Below are 13,133 nucleotides of genomic sequence, written 5' to 3' on the forward strand. Positions count from 1 at the left end.
TTTATATAAAAAGAAAGAAAAAGACATAAAAATGGTCTCTGTATCAAGGTGACAATATACAGGGTTATTGGCTTAAAAGAAAAAAATGAATAAACAGCCTCATCCAAAAAGAAATACAATTTAAAACAGTCCAGCAAACTATACACATGTAAATACAAAAAAATCCCAATATAAGCCTATTGTCTTTCTACCTTTGTACTCACAACTTGGAAATAGAAGATTAGAAAGCCTGGAGATAGAGTGATCCCCTCAGAGATTAGAGAGCAACAGACACAGAACAAAGGACCCACACCCATGAACTTTGGTTCCCCTGCTTATGAAAAAACAACAAATAAATCTATTCACGCTTACCAGGTGAGGAGAGTGGAAGAATGCCAGGAGTGCAGGCTACTAACACACGAGCTTCACAAAAGGGAACAGAGGAGGAGATGGGAAAGGAACTATCAAAGACAGATCACAGCTCCCAACAAATCAAAAGTTTGTGGAGTCCAACTGGTCTCCTCAGCTCATCTACATTCATCTCTACAAAATGACCTTGCACTTTCCTTCTCTGTGCTTTACCAAAAGTTTATTGTCAACTGCAGACTAGCAGCCAGGCGACAATCTGGAGGAGATTTAGGTTTCCCAACAATATTTTGAAAGGGCTCCGTCCCTGGGCTGGAATTCAGCCTAACCCAGACAACGTGTATGTTTTTCTCCTTCCAATCTTTGATAAAACAAAAAACAAACAAGAAGAAACAAGGACTTCTAGCAGATCCTCCTCTGTGTACATTTCAGGCCTGGCATTTAGTTATGCTCTGTACTAAACTTGCCGCGGGCAGGAGACCAACAAGGAAACTGGAATTCAAAGAGAGACCCACTATTCCCAGTTGTATATCAGAGGGCTCTGGATGAAATGCTTATTCTGGTTCATGTGTGAAGGTGGGAGGAGGGGGAACAGGCAGGCTAGGGTTGCCTGACATCTTATCTGAAAAGGTATCAAAGAGAGGATTAGCCACTACAATTCTGTTTTAAAAGACCTGGGGTACAGTGAATTGACACATCCATACCTGTAAATATCAGCTGTTAGATGTGAAGAGATGGCAGATGAGCCATTTACTTCATCTGGAGAACCTTCTGATTTTTACAAAATTATATACATTAACCATGGCAGCAATAATACTCAGTGTTTTCCCATTTTCACAAGCTTTGTTCTTCATGACACCTTTGTGAAGTAGATCAGCATTTTACAAGAGGGGGGATGGATGTAAAGAGATGCTTAGGAACTTGTCTAAAGCCACAGAAAAAGTTAACAGCAGACTCAGGACTAAAATACAGGGAGTTCCTGGCTCCCTGCCTTGTGCTCAGACTGTCCTCCGCAGACTTCACACTCACACACTTTGTTTTTGCTTTTGAAGGAGACACAATCAACTTTAACATTCTGATTGTTTTTTAAACATACTGTGATTATAAGGAATATCTGAGATAACTAGAAACTCAAAGAAAAAATATATTCCTCTGTGGTTTTCTAGTTCACTGTGCATTGGAAAGCAACCTTGTGAATAATCAGTTTCATTGTTTTTCCCAGAATAGCAAGTCAAGGCAAGATTTGTAAAAGATATTTAGGTGCCTGACTAGAGATGCAGTTAAGAACCTATTGAAATTTGCAAAAATGTAGGTGCCAAATTCTCACTGAATCTGCATCTTCAGGCACTTAAATACATAGATGCCGAGTTTCTAATCTTCCAGGGGGATGCTCCGCCCAGGTGTCTCCTGAGCACGCTGCGCCCTCACTTCTCCCCAGCCCCAGTGCCTCCTGAAACAGTGAAACAGCTGTTTTGCAGCGGGCGGTAGACGCTGAAAGGGAGGGAGAGATGCTGGTTGATGGGGTCAGCGCCTATGCTTAAATACCTTCAAAAATCTGGTGCTCAGCGCCTAATCCTGCAAACACTTATGCATGTGAGATACTCATGCACATACGTGTTTGCAAGATTGACCCCTTAGTTAATCTCACCTGTGTGTGTGGGTGGGTGGGTGGGAGGTGTCTTTCACATACGACGTGAGAGAGAAAATGGGGAAAAGTGTCTGTAAAACCACAAACATTGGTAGGTGGACTCAGAAGCAGGTGTAGTATTTTAAACTATTTTTAGCTCAACTTTTAAAAAAATTACTAGACTACAAATTGGTTGTTTCCCTCTAATTCCTCAATAACTCTTATTTTCCAGTGTTACACAAAAGCCAAGACAGAAGATCAATTTGTCTTTCAAAGAGTTTGCTGCCTTGCAACTTTGAAGGCACAGGCTGGAGATTGGGAGCGTGCAGAAGAGAGATGAGTTGGTATGTAAAGAAGGGATACATTTCATCCTGCCCATCCATTAGCAGAGAAAGCCACTGGCATTATCAGCCAAAGGAAGTCCCAAAACTGCCCTTCCACTACAAGTGAGGACTTCTAATGAAAGCAACTGCTCCAGCAGGAACAGAAGTCTGAAAAACAAGAAAATTTTCTAGCTAGGTCCCATTGTCTAGGAATATAGGGAAACAAGGGCACCAGCTGCTCCTGGCAAAGGTTAGGTGAGAGGATTCTGAAGGAGAGACAGTAGAAACTATAAAAACCAAACCAGAAGTAAAGTTTATACACTTAAAATGCTCACGGATAACAGAAACCTGCATGTAGGGAGAGGAGGTGATTTAGCTTTTCACAAGGCTGATCTAACAGAATCTGTCAACGAAAGGCAGCTCTGGAGGACAAATTAAACAAGCCTGTGGATCTTCTACCACATGCACTATCGTCTTGAATCTGTCAAACTAGAATGGAGTTCCAGTGAATAAATTTGCCCAAGTCCCTGTATAGTAAAGACAGGCATCTGGTCATTATTCTCTTCTAATCAGAACATAATGAGGTTTCCCTAGTCACAGCCTTTTACACACAACAAAACAGACACATTGGCCTGTCAGAGTCATAAACTTTGCTTGGAACATAGGAGCAGGGGTGGCCATCTCACGAAGAGAACGTGAGGATTTTTTGCTAGCAAAAAACAAACATTCACTGGAGCATCAGCATTTAAATAGCAGTAGCATTCAGAGAGCCTATGTATTCTCAGCCTAACCTGGTAGGGGTGCTTGGTTTCTCTCTCTTGCTCCCAGCTTTGTCAGTAAGAAAGGAACCACAAAGGACTGTGGACAATTCTGATCAAACACTCCCTCCACATTAGATCAATCTCTGTAGCAGACCTGAAATGGTCCTACACTGTCTAGAAAAAACTCTAGGGCCTAAAATTACTCCAGATGCAGTGTCTTGCTCCTTTAACTCCTCTGATGATGCACTACGGTAGCAGGACCAGGCATCCTGGAACTGCTCTCCCCAATAACGTAGGGCCTCTGAGGTCAGCTGAACAGTTTTTAGCTCTCACTCACATCTTTGCCCTAAAACTTGAATGCAATGTTAATCAGGAGTGATGACTCACTAGTGATCTCTACCCTCCCAGAATGAAGGAACTGATACAAAGCCTAGTCAATGGAAAGACTTCCATGCCCAAGATGTTCACTTCCACTGATGTCACTGGACCCTGGGGATCAGGTCCCTTTTTCAGGATGGGTAGAGATCATTAAGTAGTCATCCCTCATCACTAACACATTGGAGGGCAATTTGCAGCAGGGGCCCCATCTGCACAGCACACCTTTACAGACTCAAACGAGGCAGGCAGAAGTCTAGCTGTGACACAGGGCCAGAAAGGGTTACACTACTAGCAGGTGTATTGACCCAGATTCAACCTTTAAAGACATATTAGTAGATAATGATAGTGGGTTTTTTGTGTGTTTACACATATATTGTTAGGAGCTGACAATGAAACCAAACAGTTCCTGTCTATCCATGTATTATGTTAATTCAGAGATCAAAAGAAGATGTAAACATTTAAATGAACTGTGAATGTAGCAAAATTACTGTCTTAATTTCTCTTTGAAGTATATAGCAAACTACTTGTAAATGGTGGGAGACAGGCAATTGTTTTATGTTAATCCATGTAGCTAATTACCAGTAATGCTTAGGAAATAGGAGGTTTCTTCAAAAACACCCAAGGAACATCTGCTGACAAGAGGCTATGATAGCATGCCAGTGATCAATATAAAGAAATCTTGGGCCTTGATCCTTTCATCTCACATCTGCTTACGCTTCATCATGGGAAGTTTAAGTAACATGCCTGAGGTGTCCAGTTCCATTCTGGATCACTCTGATATTAAATATTTGAAGATTGGACTATAACCTAATGAACTAATTCTGGAAAAGACTTTTTGCAATTCTAAAGCTCACCATCTCTACTATGAAACTGACCTAAGAACTCTGGTCATGTCTTTATGTATAATGATTTTTTAACCAATACTCTTTTTTAATAAATTTTAGTTTAGTTAATAACTGTCTGTAAGCGTGCATTCGGGTAAAATCTAAAATATTTATTAACCTGGGGGGTAATGTGTCTGATCCTTTTGAACTGGTAGAACTTTTATACGATAAATAAGATTTTCAATCATCTTCGGCATATTTGCCTTGGCCGTCTGGGTGGGAGCTCAACACTGGGTTGCTTTAAGGAAACTGTATTTTTTACTTCTGGGTAACCAGTAAGGTGTTGTAGAAGCTGTTTTGTTGCTGGCTTGGTAAATCTAGGTATTAAAATAACCACCAGTTTTGAGGGATTGTCTGCCCATTCTTTGCAGTTTGCCCTAATTAAAGCAATCTCAGCGCGCTCCCCCTGGGATCTCGGTTACACCATCTCTCAAGTGTAGGAGATCTGTAGGAGAACACATCTAGCAGATGTGGAAAGTCAGTTGTTGGGGTCTTTTTCTTCAGCTACAAGCCCCTCAGAGACAGGCGAATAGTTCTCACCATTTTCAGTTAGTTTAAATGGTCATGTTTTAAGAGGAGAAGTGAGAGCACACCTTAGAGATAGTCCGAAGGAAAGGCACAGAGTTTCCAAGCCCATCAGCAGTGTGCACCCACTGGGCTGGAGTAGTTTATCATTGGGACCACAGATACACCTAGTGTGGTAAACCAAAGGTTGGCCCTTTCTCTTTTCAGAGATAAGGGTGTTGATACTATAAGCTTTTCAAGAGCCATAACAAATCTAGACTATCCAATTTCTTCTCATAACACCATAAAGGATGCACTGTTCTCCAGTTCATTGTATCCAGTTTGTCAGAACAGCAGTAACAGTTTCTACGCTGAAAATTATATTCAAGAGCAGGACAACTGGCTAGTTGGGAAGTATATATATCAAGCACTGCAAACACTTGATTGACTGGTCTGCTCAGGATCATCAGCGTTTCTTCCCCCAATTTACTGAATAAAAAGGAAATGAAACTAGTTCCCATTTTGAATGCAATAGCGAGGAGGTCACAAATACCACGATCACGTATGCTCAGTCATATACACTCAAATAGCTCGGCTGTGGGGTTCATCAGTGTACGTATTTAAATTTGTTCATTGATTTATTTTTAAATTGACTCTCTCTATAAAACGACCCTTAAGAGTTATTACTCCCTAGGAAAATACTTCTCTGTCCATTTTCAACAGCTTGCAATAGATTTAGAGATATTTATCACTCTGCTTCCATCCTATGCTCCCTCCCCTAAACTCTCCTCTGTCTCTGTGAGGACACGAGAGCACTTTCTCTAAACAGTCTCTCTGGCACACTATTCAGCACTGGCAGCACTATCCTCTGCCCTGCCAAGCACTGTGTATGTATTTTAATACAGTGAGCAGCATACAAATGGTGCCATCAGCCATGGTGAGATCCTCCTACATGCAAGTGACAAGAGGGTCTGCCTACGTCAGCAACATTTACTTATTGCTTACTTATTTCACATTCCAGAGGTTCCTGTGCCTGGTTTATAAAGGGATGGACTATCATTCAGAACTTTGCTAAGCTGCATTTCCACCCTCTGTATCTCATTCACCAGAAAAAAACAAACCACCCTGACTTGGGTTTTTGTTTTTTTTTTATTAATAGAACCACAAGCAGGAGGCAGCACAGTCCAGTGGATACAACACTAGACAAGAGAGCCAAGATCTGCTTGTTTCCTGACTTGCTAACTTATTTGCTCACTGGCACGTCACATCACTTCTCTGTGCCTCAGTTTCTACATCTGAGAAGTGCTTTGAGTTCAATTAATCAAAAGCACTTCAGCATTGTAACTTGCCTCTATGAGCCCATTCCATTCAGAGCTACTGCAAACTCATAGTAGAGTTATCGTCAGAGATGGGGGAAAGAACCAAGCACATCCCCTTATAATAAACAATTCAACTTAGATTTTATATAGATTGCCCACAGATCTCAAAGTGCTTTACAAAAGAGGTCTGTATCCTTATTCCCATTTTACAGATGTGAAACGAGGCACGGGGAGGGAAGCGATTAAAGGATTAGAAAACATGCCTTATAATGACAGACTCAAGGAGGTTAATCTGTTTAGTTCAACACAGAGAAGGATAAGGAGTGACTTGATCACAGTCTATAAATGTACCTACCTGGGGAAGAGAAATTTGATAACAGACAACTCTTCAATTCAACAGAAAAAAAAAAGATAAGATGCAAGCTGAAGCTAGACAAATTCCAACTAAAAACAAGGTTCAAACTTTACCAGTGGGGGTAATTAACCACTGGAACATTTTACCAAGGGTGTGGTGGAGTCTCCATTACCGATAATTTTTCTCTCAAGATCAGATGTTTTTCTAAAAGGACAGGATCCAGTTCAACCCGGACTTAATTCAGGGCAGCCCTATGGCCTATATCATACAGGAGGTCAGACTAGATGATCACAGTGGCCCCTTCCAGCCCTATGATTAGGGCTAAGATTATGTCACGGAGGTTGCGGAAGACACAGAATCTGTGACTTACAGCGATCTCCGTGACATTGAGGACTCGCAGCAGCCCAGCCACCACGAGAAGCCGGGCTGCGCCGGGCTGCCACCTCAACCCTGCAGCTCCCAGCTGCCGCCACCGGTGGAAGAGGGACCCCGGAGCTGCTCAGCAGCCATGGGCAGGGGGATCTCCCAGCAGCTCCCAGCCGACGGCGGCAGAGGAACCCTGGAGCTGCTCAGCACTGGCAGGGGGTCCCCCCGCAGCTCCCTGCCACCACAAGTGGAGGCCCCCCACCCCTTCTGCAGCTCCCAGCCCCGCAGGGTGGTGGGGGAAGCCTGCCCCCAGCTCCAGCCCCACAGGGCAGCAGGAGAATCCTGCCCCCAGCTCCAGCTCCACAGGGCAGCAGCGGGACCCCTCCCCAAGCACTGCATAATGGGGTCCCTGAAGCTCTCAGCCGCTGCGAGGGGGGAGGGGGCAGGGTGCTGTACCTTCCTCCCTCCCCACTTTGTCAGGGATGTTTTTAGTAAAAGTCAGGGATAGGTCATGGCTTTCGTGACTTTTTGTTTATCGTCTGTGACTAGTCCATGACTTTTACTAAAAATATCCATGACAAAATTGTAACCTCACCTATAATCTATGAAGAGTAACTCACCCAAGGTCACCCAGCAAAGCACTGGCCAAGCCAGGAACTGAACCCAGGTATCTGGAGTCTCAGTCCAGTGCCATATTCATGAGGTGACACTGCTCTGCAAGAAGCAGATATAATCAAAAAGAGAAGCTATATTAGATATTAACTTCACTGAATGATCAAGAAATAATGGCATGGGAAGAGGAGAGCACAGAGAGTTCCTTTTATGCATTTTTGGATTTTCCACTATTATTTTTAATTTTAATACTACTAAAAATGAAGGCCTCAAAGGCAGTAACTGGAGACAAACATTTAGCAAGTTTCCACACATAGCTGGGACAACGCTCCACAGTCCTGGCCTGCAGAAGCCCTCCTGGAACACTTTCAGAGATGGTTAATCATTGTGAACCTGTATGGTAGTTAGGTGAAGTGCACAAATAGGGGACTAGGATAGTCCAGTGACATTATCTAGAATTTAAACTCTAGAGATGCTAGTCTAGTGCACTGATTAACATCCCCTGGCTCCTCACTTCTGCAGGTCTGGTTTTACACAATATGAGGAATTCAACTTTCATACTGTGCTTTTCATCCAGTGTATAAGGCTCCTAGCAAAGTAACTCATTCAACTAATCTTATACATTAAATCCCAATACAGGGAGATAGCAGTTTGAGGATTTATACTTTATCTGACCTAAAGAGGGGCTCACTGATACTCCTCTCAGTCTCCAATATCTGGTCTGGAAAACTCATACAAAATGCATTTTCTAACCACACGTAGCCTGGATGAACAAGTATCATTACTGGTTAATATGTTAACTGGCGAGCAAAGGGCATTATTTACAGTTATGTTGGCATATTCCTCAGATATGGGAGTAAGTACCAGATTACTTTCAATAGCACTTGACACAATCCTAATTCAGACTATTATGGTAAATTACTTCAGACTTATTATTGGACTATTTTAAATTAACTTAATAAAGATCATAATACTGTTTTGCTGTTCTATAGTGCTGCTTATAAGAAGATTTCAAAGCACTTTAACAAATTAATTAAACCTCAACAGCAATGGTGTAAATATTAAATCCATTTTGCAGAGGGTTAAACTGAGGCAAAGAGAGACAGTGACAGCAACACCACACAGCAAGACAGAAGCAGATCTAGAAATAGAACCCAGGAGCCCTAACATCTAGTTATGTTACCTAATCTCTGGGCTATGTTTTGTCCTGGTCCACATATATATATTGAAGTTAGATAAAGAAAACCAAGTTAACAGGCTGTCAATTTGCTCTCTGCCCTGTCAGAAGAATGCAGTGTTGTTGGAGACAGGCAGCTCTGTGAAAATAACGAATGGAACTGAATAGCAGAGGCCGATCCAGCACAAGAGCAATTCATTATGATGCAAGTTCCACAAATAAGAACCTGATGTTAAGTTATACATTCCTCAGCCAGTGCTTCATTGGTACTTTGCATACAACTTGCAATGATCACTGACGATGTCCTCACATCTATACATTAATCATCATGATTGAAACGTATCTTCAGTTACAGTCACTGATTTGATGGGTGACCCATTACTTTACATTGTGCATGAGGTTAAGACCAAGTCAATAAGAGACACTGCAAACTCCAAAGAAATGATTAGGAGCACGTATCGGGCTGAGGGGAAGCTGGGGGAGATGTAAACCAACAAACAAGAAAGGTCTCTGCTGTTTGTCCAAACCTCTAGAGAGATGTTTGAGATCATGTGGTCCACCAAGGAGAAGTAAAATGCTGGGTGACCAGCATCCCACATGTACAGATATCAAGGGCTGTAGAATAACCTCAGGGACCAATACCTCTTGTTCACTGGATTCATTTGAACAGTTCATAGTGAGTTGCTCCCAGGTTTTACAAAGAGGGACTTAACTAGGCTATGAGATATTTAATACTGAGTACATTGGGGTGACCACAGGTCCTGGATAATTAATGGTTCAATCACAGCCCGGAGAAGAGGGGGAAAGAAATCTCCCTCACACAGATGCACAGTTCTGAGCTGACAACTTTGCTCAAGAACGTAATTTGACAATTTAGCAATTTAGGAATGAAATAAAGAGACCATATGGCATTCACATGTATAATAGGCAGCTGATTGCAGATATATAAACGGAAGGCCCCAGTAGCATACATCAGCAGAACACAGGCTCTGAATGCAATCATCTCTTAGCTACTATGTAGCTGAAGTCAGGCAGTTCTGCAAACAGATCTGACACTACCGAGTATATATATCCCCACTTACCATACTAAGACAGGAGCATTATACCTATTGGTTCTTAGCCGTACCATGAATAAACATTAAATTATTTAAAACAGTATGCTGAGCCCTAATTTGTTAAACTATCCACAATAACAAAACATTTATACGGTCAATGGCAGCAGGGGCTGGACAGGGATTTTCTTTTTTTTAATTATTCCAGTGGTAAAAAAAAAAAAAAGGTAATACAATAAAATAGAATGATGTTAAAAATACCACAAAGCATATAACAAATCAACTAAAGCCAGGGTTTTAACTTGAGGATGTCACTTCATCCCAACCCCAGATCTGCAACATGCAAGCCACATATACAAGATAGCACTCCATTAACTTCTCAGTCTCCACATTAAGGACAGAGTGCATATTCCTTTGTTTTGTTTATTTGATACTGGGTCCTTCATCTTGGTATTTAGACGCCAGCTTTAAGATTCTCCCATATTTATACTCATGGTGCTCTTCCTTCCAAAACCCAACAATTAGAAACTGTCTTATTTATTTAAGATCTGTTAAATACACGGAGCTCACTGAACAAAGAGAACAACCTTCTTGTGCACAAGAACACCAATTAAGAGTTCTGGTTTAGGAATAAAAAAACCTGGATTTCCCTTATTTAACTGACTTTCATCTTGGTGGTCCCCAAAAAGAATAGTTTGTATTAGTGATACAGTCTCAGCAGCAGAAATGTGGGGACCAGGAGCTGCAAGACAGTAACTCAGTTTAATATCATGGTCAAGCACTACTTTTCTCCACAGGAAATTAGGTATAAATCTGAACTACAGTATTTGTTATATATGTTTAAAAAAAAAAATCAGTGAAGCGAACAAATAATGCATCAAAATCTCTCCATATTTTATATACATACATACACTCGTGCATATGTATAAATAAAAACTGCTTAGTTTCACATATTTTCTCTTTCCTGTGGATTCCACAGCAGCTGATGAAGATCTCTGCTAGTATCTGATGCTGGAAACCCTCTCTGATCTTCCCTTTCCTTTAGAAATCACAAAGGTACACATGTTCTGTCTTTTCTAACAGCTTGAATTTTCAACAATTAATTAGTTATCTTCGGGCAGCTGTCTTTTGGCTGAACTTCTGGATCTGCAATTTGAGGTTGCCTGTGTATATGCTGAGGAGGAAGAGAAACCCAGACCCTGTATTTTGCAACTCCTTAATCTCAGCAACAGATTGCCGAGTCCATACATCAACCTGCTGAATCCCTAGCATGCTCCACCTTGAGCATAAGCTTTCGTCCAGTGATATGGCTAGGCCTCCGTTTCCCCATCCGCAGAGTTGGGATAATACTTCCCTCACACAAGTGTTGTGGGGATTAACTAGTTAGCTGATGTTTGAAAAAGTCAAGTGCTGTATGGGTGCCAGGGAGAGGCATTTGAAATCTCGCCCACCTCCAAATCTTTTCTCAGTAACTCCCACAATTTCCAAGTACAAAAGGTAATGGACATCTCTCTTAGTCTGTGATAAATATTCATCTTCTCCTCAACCAATCAGAACTAGAGGGGCTACCCCTGCACATCAAATTTGTTATTTTGTGTAATAGTTTGTCCAAGGCAGGAGAAGTGGGAAGATTTTGTAACTCATCAAGCAGAGCAGAAAGAACACCCTTTCCTAGGAGTATAAAGCTGCCAAAGTTGTGTGCTTTGTGGTTTTTAAAGCTGATATCAACAGCATACACAGCAATTTCTTGTGATGCTGTGTTGAATGTTGCCTCTCTCTTTGAAAAGAGAAACATGCATCATTGCTCAAAGTCACCAGCTAGAAACAATTCCTTTTAAAGCTGTGAACTCATCAGCATTCTCATTACTGATGGGAGGAGGTCTTTGGAAAAACCTGCTCTCTGGATACTATTTTCATCACTAATGTGTCTGCATGGCTTTCCTGCATATCTGACCTATACTGTAAACTTCCTGGGGAGAAATAAATAAAAGAGTCTCCTCAACCGAAGACAGAACACTACAGAAAAATTCACAATGGCTCTTCTTTGCATGAATCATACATCTAGGGGGATAGAGAAAGCAAGGGCTTCCTCGATAGGGAAAGCCTGGGGACAAACCAAGTATGGATTTCTATGCACCCTTCCGAAGTGGAAGAAATCTGGCAGACACAAAAAATATTTTCAATTGTTTCGTTACATATCTTTGGCCCAAGGCTGTCTTCAGGGATCTGGGGAAAACCCTACAGACCCCTATTCCTCTTTGGAGATAGTAGCAATGTTTCTAGGATGATAAAAGGAGGACACCAGGGGTGAATGGGCATTGCATTGCTTACCTCCACAATGTAAAATCTACCCAGCGCTACTGCATCCAGTATAGCTCAATAAAGCCACCTTTCCCGGAACTCTCGGCAGGTGAGCAGCAGCGCACAGGGAGCTGGTTTAGCCAAGTGTCCCTACTCCATGGAAAAGGATTAAACTGGCAACACTAAGAGCCGAGGCGCCTGCTCCACTTTTTGCCTCCACCTTAAGTGCACAAGGCCTGTGAAGTATGACACTCACCTGGAACCTGTAAACCAATTCCAACGACTGGCTGTCATTTTGGTCTGCTTCAAGGATGACATCTGTCAGTTTATGTATGATCACGTCCAACGGACCCTGATCTTCGATTGGTTTGGTAAGGTCAAGCTGGAGGAAGTCATACAAATAAAAAAAAAAAAAAAAAAAAAAAAACTTATTAAGACAGCCACAATCAAATTCTTTATCCCCCCCACAATTCCCTTTTCAGTTCTCAGTGTCAAAAGTATTTCCCTGAAGTGTGATGTGTTGCTCTGGGCATCACTCTTGGCACTGAACTCCAAATATACTGAGGTGTTTCTTTAATCTCAACCATTACAAATGAATGGAAAGTACCTATTTCCTGGGCAGCTGAAAAGTCAAACTTTGCACAGAGGTTTCTGTAGTAACAGGTTATAAACCAATATCAAGCATCAGCACCCAAACCATTACGAGGCACCTTTTGTCCAAAGATCTCGAAGAGTTTCACCTGGCCCTTTCTGAGCCAGGGCACCAGCACATACCCTTGCCTCATTCAAATCCCTCCCCTAAACTCACTGGTGCCACCATACATATATTTAAGAAACAAGCCAATGACATTTATTGATACGTTTAAAAGAAACATGTTAATCATGTTGTGTTTTGGTCTTTTCTGAATAACCACAAGCAGCAGCATTCAGGTTAGCCACCCGGTGATGAGCATCTTGGGTAGAATTTTCAGAAGTGTCTATGTGACTTCAGCGTCTAAGTCATTTAGGGGATTGGAAAATTTCATTCAGCATAAAGATCTAGACAGTCTCATGTTCTAACAACAATGTCAAGTTATCAATATTGACAAGTTAGTCACATGTCAAAAGATAGTGGCCTGTGCAATCTCTT

The 13,133-nt window shown here is 41.8% G+C and overlaps 1 protein-coding gene across 8 annotated transcripts in view; it reads right to left on the reverse strand.

The window, feature by feature from the left end:
• The window catches only part of ITPK1 (inositol-tetrakisphosphate 1-kinase), a 237,205-nt gene that overhangs the window by 108,996 nt on the left and 115,076 nt on the right, over positions 1-13,133 (reverse strand). For all 8 annotated transcript variants that reach the window (XR_012655830.1, XR_012655832.1, XR_012655831.1 and 5 more), the window contains one exon: positions 12,261-12,386. Coding sequence is in view for 1 of the 8 variants with exons in the window: in XM_075065650.1 (XP_074921751.1) it covers positions 12,261-12,386 (126 nt within the window). In the remaining 7 variants the exon portion in view is untranslated. The remainder of the gene's footprint in view (positions 1-12,260; positions 12,387-13,133) is intronic.

The sequence above is a fragment of the Chelonoidis abingdonii genome, chromosome 4, assembly GCF_003597395.2.
Source record: "Chelonoidis abingdonii isolate Lonesome George chromosome 4, CheloAbing_2.0, whole genome shotgun sequence".
Lineage (NCBI taxonomy): Eukaryota > Metazoa > Chordata > Testudines > Testudinidae > Chelonoidis > Chelonoidis abingdonii.